Here is a 21,514-nt window from a genome sequence, read left to right on the forward strand (position 1 = left end):
CTCTGCAATCTCTTAGCAATAAGGTTGAATATATCAGAAACCTGTGGCACATTCTCCTGACAACATAAAATACTATCCAAGGACACAGCAGAAATTAAGCAGGTTCTAAACTAACTCTGATGTTAAAAGAAATGATCTATGATAGCTATCTCATATTATTCAATTATCCTTACATTTTGTGGTATTAAATAAGGTGTGTTACAGGAGATTTCTACATAGGCTAGTAATAAAATTCACATCTCAAATAACTGCTTACGTGAATGTTATTCTAATTTACTTTCTCTTCAAAAAGTGGAATAAAATAAATTTGGAAAGCAATTAAGATATCAGAGAGCTCTTACTATATTTTTAAGCAGTTCAGTTATTCAGATAGCAGCTATTTAAAGAAGAAAATTAATGCTATCACAAGACTTAAGGGTAAACTTAGGGGGAACTTTATTTTAAAACAGCTTTCATCCCATTTCAATTTTTCAGAAGTCTTGATGTTCTTTTACAGAGAAAAAAAACCCCAATTTTAGTCAACACTATTATAGAAGTATTTTGAAAAGCAGGTAGCATGCAGAGAGAAGCAAGCTTATTACTGACCAGGCGGAGATAATTCTGAAGTGTCTGAAGATGGATCATGGATGCATAAGTCACACTGTTTAAACAGCCTTCTTGAGGTCCTTAAAATGAGACATACAAATAACTTTGGTAAATTTCTCATGTTTACATGCATGTATGACTGATACATATGATTTTCATGCAGTATTCTACAATTACCTTTTATAATAAGAGGCTACGGAAATTGAAATGGTGAATAAATGAAAGACATTTATCTAGCACCATAGATTCATGGGTGTCCATGACATAAGCAATATATATTTTACCGTATGGCTGAAAAAGGCAGTAAGATTTTCATGTGCAGCATATTTGCAGGCACAGAAATGCCAGAAAAATGTTGTAGACACTTTAAAATATAGTTAAACAACTAAACAGATATGATGTCTCTGAGAATTAAGCAACAATGAAGAACAAAACCAGAAGCAAATGACTCTCAAATGATGTATTTCATATGGAGTATCTTAACATTCAAAACTGAAAAATTATGACTTGAAAATTACCAAACAAAAACACTGTGATATGCTCAGCTCTATTGTTCTTCAAGAAGTCCCATGGTGGCTGGGAAAAAATCTGACCTGTTGACCATGTAATGTTTCCTGTTAAAAAAAAGAGAGAGATATTCCTTGTACATATATAAAGTGTTCTACACTCAAGCATATTCACTTGCTTACAAAGATTATGTGCATACACTAACAAATTTGACAAACAAACCAGTCCCATGTATGAGATGTACTAAATCATGCTATTATTTGATATACAACTGAAGTTACTAGTGTTTTCTGACATTGAGACACTAGTTAAACAGCTAGCCTGTCTTTTTATCTTTACACATAAAATAGAGTAAAATAGCATAATTTGCCCTGTCTAACATGACCAGGGTTCAGTTTTGCTGATGAGAAGGCAAAGGAAGGAATGAGATTTAAGATGAAGTACATGGATTTTCAGAAACTTATACAACTGTTACTAAGACCACCACATTTTGGCCAATTTTGCAAATTTAAAGATTTCTCTTTTGTACCTTGCTAAGTGAAGTTATGTAAAACAGTAGTTCTGTTTACCTATGCGGGTGATTTACAGTCTGTATTTACTGTATATTCTGGATGTACTGTAAAGAAGCAATGTGGGCTTTGAGTTGTTTTTGTAGGAGAACAGAATATCCTGTGCTGAAAGGGACTCACAAGGATCATCAAATTCCTGGCCCTGCACAGGACATCCCGAGTCACATGTGCCTGAGAGCATTGCTCAAATGTTTCTTGAACTCTGTCAGGCTGGTGCTATGACCATTTCCCTGGGGAGCCTGTTCCAGTACCCAACACCCTCTGGGTGAAGAACCTCTGTCTAATATCCAACCTAAATCTCCATGACACAATTTCCGGCCGTTCCTTCAAGTCCTGTCACTGGTCATTACAGAGAAGAAATCAGTGTCTGCGCTTCCTCTTTCCCTCATAAGGAAGTTGTAACTGCAATGAGGTCTCCCCTCAGTCTCCTCTTCTCCAGGCTGAACAGACCAAGACCTCAGCCACTCCTCATAAGGCTTCTCCTCAAGACTTTTCACCATCCTCATGTCTCCTTTGGACACTTCCTAATTGCTGCTTCTTATATTGAGGCATCCAAAACTGCACACAGCACTCAGGGTGAGAACTTAGTTTCACCTGACATAGAGATTTCTCCTCTGGAGTACTAAAAGTACTAAAAGACTAATTAACATAGGGCCTCATGATCTCCAAGATTATATTAAAGTGTATAATTGTTCCATACACACAGCTAAAAGTAAGGAATGCTTTCATGACAGCACTGTTCGAAGTTTCATATCTAGTATTAGTCTTAGTCTACACTTTAAAAGATGCAGTAATTCAAAGATATTTTTATCTTAGAAGATTTCACAAATTTGAGAACACCCCCAAGTTTTGCTTTTATCATTAGAACCAATATTGATACCTAGTTTGACAGAAAATATACTGCTTGCACTGAGGCCAATGTTGGATTCTGCAGCACTATTAAATGACAGATCTTCTAGGCTCCTCCATCCATCAGAAGTGATTGCTTGGAAATGGTTTGTCACTGCCTGACTCACTGCTTTTGAAAAATCATCCCATGATGTCTGCTTGCGGATATTTAAAGCACATATTGTATCAAATTCCTCTGCACCACAATGGACTGGTTCAATGCCGCTGACTGAAATCCTTAAAGGTACATTAAGAGCATCTGTTGAAAAACAAAACACCAACTATGAGAAAAACTGTAAAACTCAAAAAAATCCCATTATTATCAACCAATAACATCCAGTATTACAAAGGAAAGCTACAAAATAACTCCTGCTACAAAGAAGCAAATGGTAAAGAACAGCACAGATCACCACCACGAAATCAGAGCAGTGATGAAAATACCAATGTATCTATACTTTTTTACAAAAAACAGTTCAGTATTATTATGCTTAAATAACAGGAAACAAGACAAAATTTACTTAATCTTATATTTCCTCTTTATAGACTAATTACTTATAAATTAAGACAGATTGTAGGCAATGTCTTATTTTTTCAATTCATTGTGTTTATGCACATTTTTTTCTTATCAATGTAGGAAATAATTTTCTGGCACTAGTGCACAAGTGAAAAACACAGCTGAGCCAAACATCTTTAAATAAAAACCTAAGAGCAAAGACAGAAAATGCACTTGAAAGGGCATATTTGATTTGCTATAGAGTAAATTAACAAAATGTTAAAAAAGGAAATTTACATGCACATTCTAGAAACTATGAAGTATTTTAAATCTTGCTCTTTGGAATAAAACTCAAGAGAAGGAGCAATCTGTGGAGATAATTTAGATGACTAAAAATGAAAAGAAAACTATCTTCTAATTTTCATGCTGAACAGTACGTGTCAGAAATTATGAAATTAAAATTAAAATTATATTCTAAAAAGTACACAATAAAAAACAACCCATATCAGATTATTATGAAGTCTTGCAACATGATCTGTGTTTCCCTTTAGTGTCCAGAAGCCAGATCTTCAGCTGATACAAACCAGTGAAGTTCTCCTTATGTCAGAAAAGCTCTGATTTAAACCCACGAGCCTATCAATGGGAAAAGATTACTCAGAGGCATCCTTCAGATGTGGAATTGTGAGAAATGCACCAAAGGCTTGCCCTTCTGATAGCAGGACCTCAGGGAAATGAGCACAGACTGTAAGGAGTATAGAGGGTTCTCCACAAGGGAACAGGCCCCCAGGACAGAGGTACAGAATATGCCTAAACTCCAATGCATGTGACCTGTAAGGCATAGCTGGCAGTCCTGGCCCCAGTCTTTCAGATCTGTCAGAGCACAGATCCTCCTGTCCTACAGTTAAAATCTTACTGGACTCTGAGGAAGGTAGAGGATGGTACACAGACACCTTACCCAAAAATGCAGTCTTGGCTTAAGGTAAAGAAGAAGAGAATGGGAGGCCATCAGGTTCTGACCTGATAAAAGCTGTTGGATTCATGACAAGCATGACCAGAGACACAGGGTACTAAGACTGATGGGAATAATACAAGCATTAATTTAACAGGCTGCAGATTCAGCCGTCAGAAATTTGTTTCAGTCTGATAAAGATGACTATGGAGGAGTGTCTATTAGAAAGTGAGCTGTAGTCCCCTCTGAACCTGCAGTAAAATGGTAAGAACTGGGATTTTAAATAGCTGAAGAGGAAAATCAGAAGCGGCAGACAGAAAACTTCCTCAATTTGTTGATAACCAGTGCACTTAACTACCCTACATCCCTATATCCCACAAGACAAACACAAAAAAGGAGTGAAAAAATAGAGAGCATACAAATCTACAAATGTCATAATTCTAATCATGCAGAGAACTAACGATATCTTTCTCTGTATATATAGATGCAGCTATATCTAGATTTATACTGTGATATAAAACCCACAAAACTAGTGTGAGGAAGAATTAAGTTCTGTCTCAAGAAATACACAGATGAGCCTGCTCTACTGAATTTTGAGAAAATTTACAGAGAAGGAAGATGACAGGTTTCAACAGAAGAGCAATCTTCTTACAGAAGTTACTGATGCTGGAAAAAAGAAGTTCTTTGATGTGGTCTCTAAGACATATTTGAAGAATCAAACAAATAATCCCCTCACCAATAAGTGACAAAATAAACTATGCTCTAAAAGAGATTCAGATATGACTATATGATCATCTTAGCCTGAGGGAATATGACAGCTATCCACCACTAAGTGACTATTTCTGCAAGAATTGGAAGAAAAGATAAGAGGAGGGCAATAGCTTTTGAAAAAGTAATTACTAATATTAAATTCAGAAATTTTAAAAGAGTATGGACATTTGCAAACGTACAGTATGAATCATCTTTTTAATGGTTTAGAAACAAAGACATGAGGAATTTAATTACCTCCAACAAAATTGTATCATATGCATTTGCAAAATTTGGAGAATAGAAACTTGCTAGATCAAAGTAACTTAATATTTTGGTGCCAAAAAAGTGACAACTACCCTTTTCATAGTTCTCATTTTTGCCCCACAAGTTCTTTACTAAAAACATTTTAATGTAGTGCTGATAGCATTTACTTACTTAAGTTTTCTAGGAGATGTTTGCAATCATCAGTAGCAACATCATGCAATGTTCGATTACACTTATCTTTTCTCTCAGCCTCTAGTCCACCATGGCTACAAAGGATTTCTAGGCAGTTCTGCAAAGGTAGGAACTGTATTATTTACTTGTCCATTTACTGCACTAAAGCATTCCACCAATATGCAATTAGATTCCTAATTAAAGTTCTTACACATGCATTTCCAAAGACAATCAGCTACAGAGTTTCTATAGATAAAATGATGTTTCTCACAGAGTTGAAAGCCAGGAGTAAAAATATTTTATAGCAGACTTTAAAGTCTCAAATAATGACTATAAAAAAGCAGAACACATAGAGCCAGGGTTCTACAGTCTCTAAGCATCAAGTGCTGATTAGCTGAATTAAGAAATTTTTATATCTGGCCACTAGTTTAGGTATTGATAAGGAGACAGAAACCCAGCTATTATCCTGGTTTGAACATCTTGGCCTCATTGTTCAAGCAACAGTAAATAAGCAATTCTAAAGCCTAATACAGACTAATAAATGAATCTATTTAGGTAACAATCCATAAAATCAGTTTTCACTTTGTAATTCACCAAGCAGGAGTTTCCATCATGACTGACACCTGAGTGGGACACAAAAAAGGAATAATTTTAAAATCACCTTGCAAGCCTCTTCTTTGGCAGAATTTCTGCAAGCAGAAACCTGAAATTCTGCGAGCATCGTAAGAATGCAGTGATAAAAAAATGTATTTTTATTAATTCAGAGCACAGACATCTTGGGGATGACAACATGATGCTCTCTAAAAATGTCATATGCTCAACAAAAGGGAAAATCATTGAAATTAGGAACAAGCTATTACCATATAAATTTGAATTGGCAGAATCATACTGTAACATGAAAAAATATTCACTATATAGGTCCTCCCAAATATGTGTGGAATAAAAGAGTTGTCATAAAACCACATTCAAATTGATTGATCAACAATCAGAAAAAGGATCAAGTCCTTGTTTCTAATGACCATCATTCTGCAATAATACAGACAGCCTCCATGAAAACTTCTTCATCTCAGATATGCTTTTAAAGACACGTCCATATTGTAAAAAAAAAAGACCCCAGTGGAAATTATATTAGTTAATACTATATTGATAATGTTTTGGGTTAACCATAGCAGGGAAACCAAACCTTAAAAACACAGAGAAGCAGCTATTGAGTATTTTGATGTGGAATAGTGGCTAGTTGCAGGCTGACATACTGTTACCTATTTTGTAGCTGTTCTGCAGAAACTTTTGTGAGTGTATCTGACACTCTCAGACCTTTCATAAATATAGCAGTCATTCAAGGTATATCTGCCTGTGAGGTGAAATTTTACCAGGCTGTAGTTATAGCACCTATAAGTACTTTAAAAAAATGTTTAGCCCACTAAGCTTGCCAGAAGGATTACCAAACAGAAAAAAGCACATATTTTCTTGACAGGTTAGTTTGTTAACACTATCTCTCAAATAGAAGCAATGAATAGCAGAACAGCAGAAGGCTGAGAACTGAACTATGAGGCTGAAAATGGGAAGTAAAGCAGGAAGAAGTGGGACAGAACAAAGAAATCAAGCCTATTTTCCTTAGTAAAATGAGGGGTTTTGTTGTCTCTGCTACCTATGAAATAACAGCTAAGATGTCCTAGCAGAATTATCTGTAGAGAATGGCCCCTACCTATGTCAAAACAAGAGGATGCAAGTGTCAGCACTGCTTACATGCAGCTATCATGCACTGGAATGAATGACATGCAGTGTACATAATGGATCAGAGAACAAAGTCAAAGTGTAAACAGCACTTGGAGGTGGCTATTAAGCTTTTTTAGCTTTCAAATATCCCAAACATATCTCAAATTGATAAATGCATCAAATCAAATGCAATCTTGTAGGCTCTACAACATCAAAACCAGGAATCTGATTGCCAGCCATATATCACCTTCATCATCAAGGAGACTCCCCTCAACCCCAAATGGAGATCTTATTAAACAATTTACTTGGAATGTGCTTAGAAACTCAAATGCTGGAGTTATTAATGAAAGACATGTAAAGATTTCCAGTGTCAGACCTTTCAGAGAGATCAGACCTTTCAGAGACCTTTCAGACAGAAAATGAAACCTAAATTCAAAGTTCCTGGGGATTATATTATTGCAGAAAGAGCCAACATAGCACATATTATTTAGGTATTTGCAGATTACAGCAAGTATCTTAAACTCCATCTAAATTTGTATGAGTGGAAACTGGAATGAGAATCTGCACCTGCCTAACAGACATTGCTAATGGAACACTGACTCTTTGTAATGCAAAATGCTGAGTAAGCAATGGCTGTCCCTAAAAAAACTCATAACCTTAACTGAACCTTAAATCTGTGTCTATTTTGAGCATATCTATCTTGAACATAAATTTATCAGGAAAAAAAAGCAAACATAATGAAGGTATTGAACTGGGCATGTAAACACAAGCTGAGTTTTGAAGTCTTGGACAGTATTTTCTTAAAATTCACTCTTCTGTGTTGAGCACCCTCTATTTTCTTCCTGGGTAAAAATTTTACAGTGAGATCTGACTGACAGCTACCATATAAAAAGAAGTCCTTTAAATGGTTAGTGTTACAAAGTGTACAGCTTCTGATGTCAAGAAGTGGTATTAAAGTTCCAGAAATCCTCCTGCTGGTCATCAGTAGGACCTGTCAGGTCATCCTCCATGTTGTCAGTTATCCCAACCTCAAAAATGTTTCATTGTTTGATAAAAAGGCTGCCCAAAATAATAAATTAAACAATGTACGCCTGCAGAAATCTGGTTCTCAAATTTCTTCTTCCCCCCTCCTTCACAGAGGAAAAATTGTTCCTAGTGAAATTATGTCCATCTAATATCTATGAGCACATGACATCCAATGAATTGGCACTCAGAGTGGGATTCATCTCACCTTAACTTTGAAAATGTCAAGTAATGATGTTTCCGCTTTTTACTGGTGTCCCACAAGAGGTAGACATTTAAATATGGTAATTCACTCCATTTGACACCTGGCTTCTGGGACAAATTCTGGAGGTCTATCTCTGTCTCTGTTAAATCACGTTGGCCTATAAACTAGATAACAAACTTAGACTTGACATCTAAGTTGTAATTCTTCAAAGATAAAAGAAAAGGATTTATTTTGCCTAAATGCTATCACGTTTCTGTAACTTGTTCACACAGACTAACCTTAAAGCCTTTTGATGCTGCTATATGGGCAGCAGTCCAGCCCTCTTTGTCAGCATGGTTGATGAGATCTGCAGAAACAACAGGCTTTACTCTACTGCTATAGTCATCTTCTCTCTTCTCCAAATCAAAGTAGTCGAAATTAGGCTCTGCATCCATCAAACAGTTCCCATTGTTCGGCTCTCCATAGTACATAAGGAGCTTGAGACTTTCAACATTACCAGAATCCACTGCTGCGTGAATTGGTGACCAGCCATCCTAAAAAAGAAACCACAATGAAAAAGCACACTGCCACCAAACACACAGAAAATTGTTTGCAGACTTATATCAGCAAAGAACCTAAATGGAAGGCTCCATTGGAAGACAAGCAAGAGTGACATAGAAATCCTTTGGGAAAACAGAGTTGCTTGTATGTGTTTCGGGTGGAAGAGAGAAAGAAAATGTAGAAGAAAAAAAATTTACAGCTTTCTCCAAGGACAGTCCAACAGATAAAATCTTCAAAATTTTTAGAAGAGTCTAAGTGATACATGCTGTTAGTAAGCTGCTTCCTTCCTGTGCATCAAACAAAAATGATTCCAACTATCAATATTGTTTCATGCTGCATTAATCCATTTATTAGTCAGTTTCACAGTTTTGACATCACAACTTTTTCTCATTCCAAGTCAAATATATTTACTTTCCAGTTGCAAAATAAATGAATGAATAAAGATTTAGTGTAATAATTAATGGAGGAGTAGAATGTTCTGTGAAGCTACTACTCTTTGTGCTGTATTTTGGAACAGTCTATAACCCACATTTATTGTCATAAGAATCTACTGACATCATAGTCATAAAAAAAACTTCAGAAAAGCACCTGAAAAAGGCAATTATATAGGCACTAATTTTGAGACAGTCCTTCCCTTCTCCTCTACATATGACTTTTTTTTGTCCATATTCTGCCACTTGTGATACATGAGACTCTACAATAATGGCAAGAAAGTTTTGGGGTGTTGTCCCTTCAAGGACCACAATAAAGCACCCTAACACATAAAGTGGAAGCATTTTACAAATCCAGTGCTGGAGAAAAGTTGCAGCGAATTGCCAATGGAATCTAAAATATGTAAAATGGTATGAAAGTCACAGAATTTAGGAAATTTTAGACAATATACAGTTTAAAAAAACCAGAAAATAACAAAATATTAATTTCAAATTATATGGTTTATTTAAGCTTTAAAGAAAAGTTTAAATAAATATTTTAATGCCAATATTCAGTACTATACAAGGTACTGTAACTGTACAAACTATTTTAACTTACACTGGTTTTTATTGTTCGATCCGCTCCACCTTCCAACAACAGTTTAATACAATCATTATTTCCGTTTTTACAGGCCAGGTACAAAGGTGTCTGTCCTCTTTCAGCAGCATGGTTAATATCAGCCTGATACATAATTAATAATTCTGCACATCTACAGCAAACAATAAAGCAATAAAATTGTCTTATGTTAGACATGCAACACCTCTTTATTACTTAAGACATTTAAATATTTAAAATAAAGTATTAATTTTACAGATACAGATCTACCTGTGATCAACCCATATACACAAGTATAAAGGATAATTTTGTACATAGGTATAAAGACAAGCTACTTCAAACATGTAAATCTTAAACTACTGTAGCTGCATTTAAAAATTTTGAATGTAAACCACTCCATTTCACAAGACTGATAAAAACTTGATGACAGCTGCTTAAGAAAAATATTCAGCTGAGCAAAAAAAGAAACATTACTGACTACTGATATTTAAAATAGAATTGAAAAGGGAAAAAATGAAATGAAGGACTAAGATTAGCTTTACCAGCAAAATGGACACTCATCTAGGGAAGTAACCTGTGGGGGCAGCAAAACAGCTATGGCAATACCTACCATTCAGTAGGTGCCTGAATGGAGGCTACTCTGCAAGGATGGCTTGGGTGTATTGCTAGCAGCTACTGGGTTATGGAGGATGGGAGCTTAGATGGAGTGCTGCAATTCACTTGGGGCTGGCATTCAGATCCAACCTCCTGTACTTCCTCACAACCCTGTAGCAGTAGGTCCATTTTTTTTCCCAGTTCTTGTGCCAGAGTTGGCTACCTTTCCCTTCCCCAACCTAGATTTTCAACAACACTTAAGACTTGCAAAAATCTTAATGTCAGTCAATTCACTCTGCAGTTCAAACAACTCTGCATTGTTAGCAAAGATAAGATCCCAGCTCTCCAGCTCAATATTTATCAGTCCATAAAAATAGAAAGCATATCAACAACAAAGCCTCAAAGCAGTTAGTGCAATGCCAAATAACTACTGATTAAGAGACCATACTGTAACAAAATATACTGTGACAAAATATTTAAACCACTGTAAGGGATATATATATAAGAATAAGTTAAGTTCAAGGTAAAATGCACAATTTTAGCATTGATATGAATTATCTATGCTTTCCAAAAATGCTCAAATGAACAAAAAAAATAAAAATAAAAATAATGATCTGCCTTAAAAAATAGGCATACATCCTAACCATACAGTCACAAAGTTATTTTAAGAAAGGCTCACAAGAAGACACTTCCATAGAGCAAGTCAAGATTGAGTTTTAAGTCTGCTAGGTTAGAAATATCTAGTTTGATACTTTACATTGTATTTGGTGAATCTCGAAAAGCTACGACGACTTTCCACCTCAAGTTCAGGGTCATCGTGGCCTGGACCACATGGGAAATGATTCTGGAAGTTTCTCCTAAACTTAGTTACTAGACCAGCCTCAAAAAACTAAATTTTTTTTCCTGACTACAGAACCAGAGTTAGAACGGCAGTATTGTCTTGGCTCAGGAACAAGGCAAATGAAGATGTCACAGGGGACTCGTTTTCAAGTCAATGACAGACACCTACTGTGCAACTGAGAGCAGTTTAGTGCTGTCATTAACCCCACATTAGGAGACAGACAATACTGTTGCCCCAAATTCCACCTACTACAGATTTTTTTTCTGTGCCTGAACTTTTAAGAGACCAACAAATCAAACAGCCTGAACCATTTGTAGTCTTTCTGACATTTTTGGCTAGCCCTGTCATTCCATGCTCAATTTTACAATTCACTTCATGTTCAGTATCTGAAAAAGTAAAAGCAAAAAGTGTGTATCATTGGCTAAAAATGGCTATCATATTACATAAGTAAGTCTAAGGCAAAAAGAATATAAAGTCTGCAATACCACAACATAGCCGATGATATATAGCAAAGTGTTGTGAGGGTAAGTCAGGAAAATAAACAACTTCCTATTTAAATGAAGTGTTAAGATATTTCTTTTAATGAGAGAATACGAATACAAAAAAATTAAACCTTAAAAAAACCCTTGTTTTGTTGTGTAAGGTATTATATATCACTCAGGAGAAAACACAGATGTTCATTTGCCTCTGAATATGATATTCATAGAATTCTATGCCTGAAAAAAATCAGTGCAAAACTAATTTCCTTCTTCCTTTCTCTGTTAATCCTATGCTATGGCTGATAACTCCAAGAAAATGAAGAAATTCAGTGGTACAATGCCCAAGCAGACCAGTACCACATTGTAATTGCTAAGAATACATGCTCAGCAACCTTAAGAGCTGAAACTGGAAAGAAAACAAATAGAAAATATTAAAATCAGAATGGCATAAGAATATGAATTTAAGTAGATGCTTTCAATAAATTATAGTTAAGTACATTTATACATAAGAATGCAACAATAATGTAATGAAAACATATATAATGTAAACTTGAGTAACAGCTGACATGCAAAATCTTAAAGACTTCACTTACTTGACATGTCCCTGAGCAACTGCTGAACACAAGGGTGTAAAGCCATTTTTATCAGCAGCGTCAACTTGTGCTTCTGCAGCCAGCAGCAACCTCACACAATCTATAAATGGAGCAGAACTATGGAATGAGTCAAGAAGATCAGCGTTAAAACTGTCAGAGGCTAAAGTCTGCTCAAGGGGCAACAATCAGCTAGTCTTTTGGACTACACATCACACCTTAGGGGACTGAAATAGAAGCTCAAGAAGTTTGCAGGAGAGAGATGAGAATTGCCTCCTATGGGCATAACCACCCTTCTGCAAAAAGGGCTTGGGTTGGATTCTGCTGGGATTCAAATACATGCCCACTGCAGGCACCTCTCGCAGAATTAGCTATTTTACCTCCCAAGTGGGGAATTTGACTTATCCAGGAGTCCCTAAAGGCATCACTGCATACTGGCAGTTGTGACAAATATGACAGCCACAGGGGAGATGTTCACAGCCACACAGACCTCAAGCAACACACCGGCCAGTCTTATTTTAGGGCACTGACTTGTGATTGCAATGACAAATAAAATAAGCTGAAAAACTCGAACCTCCCCAAACATTCCCATTCATATATTTCCAAAACCACATGCTAAAAATAGTACCAGCCTCATTCCATCATCCCTACAGCTAATTTAAGATAATTAATTACATAGTAATTAGACTGCTTTTCATCCACAAATTGAGATATCATTTGATGCAATTAACTTTGAAGAAAACAGTTGATCTGCTCCTCATTCTTGAAATTGGCTCCAGACCAAAATAAAACAAGTCTTTTGTAATTGAAACTGCTACTTGGAAAATAAGCTCAGCTACAACACCAATTACAAACTCCTGACCTGATTTCTGAGCAAGCTTAATGCATGCTGTTCTGGCACTCAGTAAAATCCTGAAGCCAAGTTTTGTTAGTGAAGTTTAACTCTAGATATCAGAACCAAACACATATTAAGAACAACTTGGATATCAGAAAAATATATTAAGAACTACTTATAAATCTGCCTAGTCTACAGCATTTTTCAATGTATTTACTCCTGTTACAATTTTTTCAAATGCTAATACAGATGTTGTGGAGATGATTGAATAAATAATTTAAAATTAAGAAACAAGATTTTAAAACATTCTAATTTATTATTTCATAAATTAGGATTCTTTAATTTTGAAGTAAGTAATCGGATGTGAAATTATTTTTCGTTGTAAAGTTGGTAAGTTAACAGGACTTGACCTGTAATTTATTTTAAGTCATGAAGAAGCTCTCTGCTAACTAACTTACCAAGTCCTTCCAATTGTAAGATATGTAAAATAAATATATATTTTCATTCACTTTTTAACACAAAAATACTCTGCTAAGAATGACCTTTTTTTTTTCTTCTTTCCATTTCCAATCCTGGTCCTATATTAAATTACTAACTTGAAAATTCAGATTCCTGCTTGACATCCTAAGATACTTCTAAAGTTTATGAGGGAAGTTGAAAAAATTTTCATTTAGAAGTTTCAAGTATTTGGCTAGAATAGTCGGCTGTTTATTCATAAAGCATATGTTAGCCATGCAAAAGCCATGAACACACAGAACAAGACTGTCTAGAAAGGCATGGTTAATTCACATTTATTGACTGGCAGATCATTCAGGTGGTAGGTTATGTCTGTAGAAATGCTGTTTCTGATGAAGCTTATCTCTGTGAAAATACTGCTTCTGAAAACAGCTTTTTATTCTTAGGGATAAGTGTGACCATGAGGAAATACAGCTACTTGCATAAGGCAGAGCATGTGAGCTAGTAAGCTCCACATGACCTGTTCTGGTGGCATATAAAGTAAAAGAGCAATTATCTCCAAGATGCCTGGGTCTTCTGGATGGACTTCTTACTGGATTTGGAGAAGGGTAATTTGGGTCAGACCAGGCTCATTCACTCCAGTTCACTCTGGTCTGCCATGAAAGTAATAAGCAGTGGGGAGTACTGGATGGAAGGGCAGGCACTAAACAGACATTGGTGTCACTAAGTTATAAATTTTGGTCATAGCAAAAGCAAAACATGGAAGCAAATTAAGATAAACACCTGGAGATTTTACTGCTCTCCACCACAGCTGGGTAGTTAGTTCTTCCAGAGTGATGGCAAACATCATGCAGATACATCCGTGGCTTGACAAAGCTGACTCCATGTAGCTGTATGTCTCTGCACCTCATTCCTTTCTACTTCCCACACCACTCCAGTTTTTTTCTATCAATCAGGGTGCCACAGCCTCCAAATACTCAGGATAGAAGACAATCAATTACACCGTAAATGCATTTGATTACCACATAGCTGAGTCCAAAGGATATTATTTTCTCCACATCTCTCAGGTTCAGGAACTCTTACTCTTTCATTCTGTTCTTCTCCACCTCTTTGTGGTGGAGAATGGTCACGATTTGCAATATCATACAGCTATGCAGATCCATTAGCTAAGAGAACTACTGTTACTAAGTGCAAAATAGACCTGACGCGGTTCCTTCTTTGCTAATGGTAAAACCAAGGCAGACTGACAAGACAACCTGTTCAGCTATCCCAATCTAGTGATTAAATCATGAAATTAACAGTTTCCTCATGTCCATTCAAATACAAAGGAACTGTATTTTGAGGGTGAATTTCTCTCTGTCAGACCTACAGAATTAGGTACAGTGTGTGTTGGAAACAGAGCATCTACTATTAACTTCATGAACTGCAAAAACCCTCTGCTGCAGCTCTCAAAAGGCAACTGTTTCCAAACAGGAAAGCTACACATTTTGCAATTAGGATAGATTAAGACAGAATATTTCAGTGCTCTTTTCTTGTGTAACTCAATTTTTTCTACAGAATGGGCTGAGATCATATAACAGTTGCTGCCACCATGGTGATTATAATGTGCTCTACCACACTCTAGTTATCTACACATCTCAAATACTGTATTTCTTCACTGAAAACGTGTGGGGATCATTCAGTTTCCACTCTTCCCAGAATCCCTGAAACATGGTTTCTCTGAAGGGAGGTACGCAAGCTTGCTTTTATCAGTTCTAAAATTACTCTTTTCTTCTCTGAAATCTTCTCCAGGAGAAATAAGAAAATCTGGTTAGTTGACTTAGAAATCTCAAACTTCATTTAGTCACTAAATCCACTTTAAAAACATTCTCAATAAATTAAATCATGGTGTAATCACCCACCACTGTAGGCTTGTGTTAAGTTTTATGGTCAGACTGAATGATCTTAAGGTCTTTTCCAATCTAAGTGACTGTATGATTCTATGGGAAAAAAACCAAAACAGAAGAAACTTACCATTGACAACAAAACCCAAGAAATTGAAAAATTTGAACAATAAATTATTTTATCCTTAAAATGACAGCAGTATAATTTCTTTCCACCTGGCTAGTTAAGAAGAGGTATTAGAAAGGACTTTAAAAAAGATTTATTTCTATACATCCATTCTGAAGCCTACATAATTTAAGTAAATTTGTTTTTAAAAGTCTCCACTTTGAATTGCTACATATATCCATTCATTTGAGAACAAACAACAAGTAGTGGAAAAGGATTTTATATATATATATATATATATATATAATATTAGTAATAAAGTTAAGCATGAAAATTTTTCTCCAAAAATTCTACAGATCTATACCTTTCAATTTTCATATCATTTATTAAGGAGACATCAACACTGCTGTTGTATGATCCTCTCATTCAGTGTTCATACAATCCATTTAGCTGCTGAAATGTGATGATTTGTACAACCAAGTATTTTTCACATCCTGTCAACTATAAATAGAAGAGCAAGACTATAACCTCTGTAATACAGTTTTTATCTCAAAAAATATAACATACTAAACAATTACAGGGTGCATATGCATATGTTTGTTTTTTTTAAAGTGTTTGCACAATTCTGTCAAGTGTCTTTCTTATTTGAAATTTTGACAATAAAACATGGAGAAAATTGCCTTTGCTGTCAGTAGGAGCTGTTCAGTAACTGAAAATCATTTGCTTTGATGCAATTTTAGAATACAAGATGAATAAAGAAGAATTGGGTCAATTATGATCTCCTACAAATATTAGCAATGATAACTGCATGTAAGCCTGGAAGAATAGATCAAACATCCATTCAGTGAGGGGAGAATAATAAATCCATACAATATAATTTACATGGATTCTTAACACTGCAGATAAGTTGAAAAAAGGAAAAAATCACCAAAGGGAAAAAAAAAAGTACTTTTTCACTATTTTAAAGGTTTTGGCAATAGGAAAGAAACTCAGGTGAAAAGGCCCAGATGCCTGGCAGCAAAATTAACCCTGAACATGTGAGAAAAATGTACACTATCTGCATAGCTGCATATTTTGTATCCTAACTTTAGTTTTATTTTTAAAATATTTCAAAAGAATTATGAAATAGCCTATACACTATCTGGAACACTGGATGAAGGGTTTGTAATTGTGTCACTAATAAATATTTCACTAAATAAAACCACAAAGTACTCTTGAAAGCAGTGGCTTTAATGGGACTTTGTTCCAACCTCTACTCTGAAATAAAATTTTGACTTTACTAAAAGTTAATGGTATATTTGCCATTGATATTGCTGGACTTCATCTTTAGTGTCCAAAACAGCATAATGATACCACTTGCAATATAAGAATCTGGAGATTTTTATGTAGGTAGAAAAAGCTACAGTGATGTGCACTGGACTTTTAAAACAAACTGCTGTTTGAAAGCCTGGTGTTAAAAGTCTGAAAATTATTGCTAGGAGTTTGTATCCATGAATTCATATCTGTTAGTAACATACTTGCTACATTTCATAGATATATTCATAAAACATGAAGACTGACTGTTAACAGGCTCAGAAATGCTTCTTCCTCAATACAGAGGAGGGTTGGGGTCATGAGGAAAGAAAAAAAAAAAACTTTTTTCTCAGGAGAGCCGAGGTAACAAATGAAGGCTATTTCACTTAGTTCAAAAATAAAGACAGTTCATCTTATTTCCCAAGTAACACACTATTCTGATACTATCTTCCATCATTTTCACTGCTGCTGCAGAAGATCAAAACCCTGATGACCACCTATTCTTTGCTGCTTAATCCCTGCAGAGGAAAGTTCTCTCTTTCAAGCTCCTATTGCTACAAAAGATCTTTAGTTTTTCACAGAATATGGGATGACAATATCTGGTAGCTTTTTAAATGAAGGGAGTGGAGAATTAGGATGGATGTTCCTGCAGAATGCTACCAATTTTTTGTGTTTCAAATGCTTCCTGAGTTCCAAAGTTCTGCTCCAAGAAGCATTGCTTATATATATGCTAGAGCACAATTTTGGTCATATTATCTATATATCCCACTTTCAATTCCACAGTTTTAAGAAGAATGCATTTGACTTAATTATGCATTGAATATTAAAAACTTATGAAGTGAGCTTTCACTAGTTTACATGGGTGCCATACTAGATCTTAGTATCATTTACCTGTATGTCCATTCGTAGCAGCAGAATACAAGGCAGAATAGCCATCTTCACAAGAGTTATTAATGTCCAGTCCTTCTTCATTAAGCAGCATTGATAATAAAGTGACATTTCCCTGGGCAGCAGCTTGGTGAAGAAGGGTGGGCCTGCCACCCAGGGGGACAGGACCACCACTTGTTAACAAAGGGGTTAGGGAGGAAGACCAGCCTGTGAGTTAAAGCAACAGAAGTTAGAGACATATAAATAAGCCCTGCACTTTCTCTGTTCTTTCAAGTATTAAAAAGTATCTTCAAAATGACTGCATTTGTTAGTTTACCAAAAGTTTTGTGATGGTTGTCTACACATTAGAAGGTATTCTGAAGAATAAAAACTGCATTGAGGGGTGACACTTGTTAATACAAATGAACAGGACCTCACGACAAAAGGTCAGTGTGAAACTTGTGAATGGTAGCAGCATCTGGATGTCTCAAAAAAATTTATATTATCAAAGCTAACAGAAGTTTTGGACAAATTTTAATTTATTTGCAGTATGCCAGGAAGATTTTTTTTTTAAGTATCTATAGAAAAGTTTTCAAAACAAAGTACTTATTTTCATTTGTAATTTTATTCTCTTTAGTGCAAACTTTAGTATTTATATATTTGGTATTTATATAACTCACATGTAGTTATAAAGAATAATTGTATAGAGAGCCCTTATTGACTTCAGGTGCCTTTCAATAAGTTTGAAAAAACATGTAGAAATCATTTACATAAATAATACAGAAAAAAAATATTTATTATTGAACTCTCCATTAAGGTAATGTTCCTTTTACTCTGTGATACTTAAACATTATAAAATGCTCCACTGGGAATGAGTAACAGGCTATACAAAATTTATGTATGAAAGCTTTCAAGTCACTCCATTAACAAAGAATATTCAATTCAAAACTCTGAAAGCTTAGGAGTTGTGATTAAATGTTCTGTTGACTACTCATCAGCTTTAGTAGGCACTTTGTTAAGAATATGAAGTTTGCTGCATAAAGCATGGAATATTTTATGCATCCGGCCTTGAGCAAAGACTGCAAGAGAAAACAGGAGAAAAGCTGGAAGTTTTTTTTCTTAATATTTTCACTATTACCTTTAGAAAATACACATTGTATTTATCTCTTGAATAAATAACTTTGTCTTCTGTGACCACAAATAGACTACCATATGAGGCTTAAATTTGATACAAAGCAAGTTAAGGCAGCTTTTAATGCAGTTTTGCAATGCCTGAGACTGAAGAAGAGTTTCAGGGCATTAGCTTCAGTTCCGTCCAAGCTGGCAAGTGCTATCCAACATCTTCAACTAGAAAAACAACGTGGTAGTAGCAGTACCATGCTGGAATGGTCTGCCCCACATTTTGGAAAACAAAATGAAATACAGAAATTCCCAAGAGAATTTTAAAGAAACAATGGACTGGGTACCTTGTAAGATCTCGATACATTTTAATTAGCATCAAGGCTTACACAAGAATTAATCATCTGAGCAATACCAATGAAGAATACATAGTTTGATTCCAGTTTAAAAAAACCCAAAACAACAAAAAATGCTTGGAGTATTTTCATATTTGTTTCTAAAGTAAGCTAAATTTGTCAATTTAAATTAAGCTTACTAGTGAAGTATCTAAACATATAAACACATTTTTAGTATTTTCCCAATATTATTATCTTATTATTAAACTTATTTTTTTATATGCACTGTAAGAAGCCATCACTGCAGCTATGAAATTACCTTATAAATCCAACTTTAAACCAAAAAATAAATTGTAAAATTAACTTCATACATCTTCTTATAACTTCAATTCTGAAGCTATCTTCTGATTATTAATACTCTTAGTAATACTTATTTCGCCAATACTTTTAATCAGAAAGTTTTGAGGGTTTCTGAAGTTTATTAAAAAAAAAAAAGGCAATATACTGAGTAAACTGTATCCTTTAAATGGCAAAAAATATATTATCTTCAACTTCCACCATTTGAGAACAGTTAACTCTTAAAAAATTTCCTAAGGTCCAAAGAAAAACTTGTAGTATTCCTTTCCATTATGAAAGTGGTTTTAGTTTTCCAGCCTTTTGTTATTCTTTGAAACTAACTGTGCTGCAGCTGTTGCTATACATAATTAACGTTTTTAAAGTAGTACTTCTATAATTTTTACTGTCTTCTTGGGTTGTTAACTGATAGTGGATATTGTCAAGGTGGCACTACCATTACTAAAATTGTTTATCCAAGTAACACTGGAACTTTGGTAATATGAATAGTATTTTAGGTTTCCTTTCCTTTTTAAAAAATGCAATTTTTGATATAGTTTATTTGCTTGTTTGTTTGCTTGCTCTTGGGGCATCCTTAAGAGAAATGCCAAAATGAAAGGAATTTTTTAATGTCACATCTTAATTTTCATTTCAGCTCCTTGAAAAGAAAAATATGTGGTTGCAATTCAGTGATGAAATTAATTATACTGGGTTACCATTAAATGAAAACCTTCTACTGATAAAGATAAAAAAATAAGTAATAACATAAATATAACTTTACATTCTATTATCAATGTGAAGCAGTATAATAAAATTCAATTCATCCAATAAAAATGCACCAACATTAGAAGATAACAATAAATAAGGGACACCATTACAGACTCAAAACTCAAAAAGTTAGGAAATGTGAAGCATCTGTGAAAGCTTGTAGGGCATGCAGTGATGAAGGGCAGAGGGACAGACAAAAACAGCTTCTGGCATCAGCTTCAGAATGTGAGATGGTTAATTTCAGTCCTTCACCCCCCCCGCCACACACACTTTTATCTTCACAGCCAATTGTAAAGAGAGAATAAATCAATCATTATAGAAATGAGCAAAATAAAAAAAAAAATATTTCATTCAAGAGTGACACAGAAAGCACAAAAGTAAGAAGAAAGTGAAAGCAGAAATCCCAGGGATATGGTAATCCAAACGCCTACATTTGTTTCCATTTTGAAGTCTTACAGCCATTGAACTGCAGAAATCCAAACAGAGCAGAAGCATTTTGGCACTGATTCAAAGGCTGCTGAAGTTAATGAAAACACTGCCACAGATTTTGAATCAGGCCATAAATGTTCATTGTAATGTCTCTACATGCAGTCTGGTTAACATTAATGATGAAGGCCCATGTCTTTTCCTAGCAGGGATGAAAAGAGCAACATATGGTACAATAGCCATCTCCAAAAGAAGACACAATCACATTACTTTAGCAGAATGCCTTAGCGACAGGGATCAGAGCTCCCATTTAAAGTTTGCTCTGAAGAGTTCCTTTTCTTAGAACCAAGACACTTCCTTACTGAAAATCAGGCTGTTGATATGTTCCTAAGTCAATCTGAGCTCACTAGGAAACTCTATTAAAATTATTAAATATAATACTTTAGTGATTAGGTTATTATCAATTCTCCCGACTCCACGGTAAGAAGCAAAAAGCATGAACTTACTGACCAAAAAAAAGTATAAAAATGAAGGATTCTGTCAATGTCCTTTAATATGTTAAAATTTTTTGTCACTGTTCTTAAAAATATTAAAGACTTCTGATTGAAGCTCACTACTTACTACACAAATGAATAAGATTTAACCATGTTCTGCTTTAACTGAATGCAAAACTGAAATTCTAAACATTTTCTGAAAAAAAGTAAATAAAGCATATGAAAATCAATCAGATCATTAATAAAACTGATTCTGCGCCTAGAGGACATACAAATGCATATGGGAAGGAGGTTTCAGCAGTACTTGTAGTTTGTTAGATGCTTCTCACCTCAAAGGAAGTCATACTTAAAAAAGATGTTGAAAAAGGGAATAAGTGGCATGAATGCAGGTATTACTGACCACATTATT

At 35.0% G+C, this 21,514-nt stretch overlaps 1 protein-coding gene across 5 annotated transcripts in view; it reads right to left on the minus strand.

Annotated features, from left to right (window-relative positions):
• The window catches only part of CTTNBP2 (cortactin binding protein 2), a 77,966-nt gene that overhangs the window by 17,984 nt on the left and 38,468 nt on the right, over positions 1 to 21,514 (minus strand). For all 5 annotated transcript variants that reach the window (XM_059847155.1, XM_059847153.1, XM_059847154.1 and 2 more), the window contains 8 exons: positions 17,655 to 17,858; positions 12,194 to 12,293; positions 9,690 to 9,840; positions 8,399 to 8,653; positions 5,177 to 5,294; positions 2,542 to 2,808; positions 1,104 to 1,199; positions 586 to 665 (listed from right to left, as the gene is read on the minus strand). In XM_059847155.1, coding sequence (XP_059703138.1) covers positions 586 to 665; positions 1,104 to 1,199; positions 2,542 to 2,808; positions 5,177 to 5,294; positions 8,399 to 8,653; positions 9,690 to 9,840; positions 12,194 to 12,293; positions 17,655 to 17,858 — 1,271 coding nt within the window. The remainder of the gene's footprint in view (positions 1 to 585; positions 666 to 1,103; positions 1,200 to 2,541; positions 2,809 to 5,176; positions 5,295 to 8,398; positions 8,654 to 9,689; positions 9,841 to 12,193; positions 12,294 to 17,654; positions 17,859 to 21,514) is intronic.

The sequence above is a fragment of the Haemorhous mexicanus genome, chromosome 5 (assembly GCF_027477595.1).
Source record: "Haemorhous mexicanus isolate bHaeMex1 chromosome 5, bHaeMex1.pri, whole genome shotgun sequence".
Classification (NCBI taxonomy): Eukaryota; Metazoa; Chordata; class Aves; order Passeriformes; family Fringillidae; genus Haemorhous; species Haemorhous mexicanus.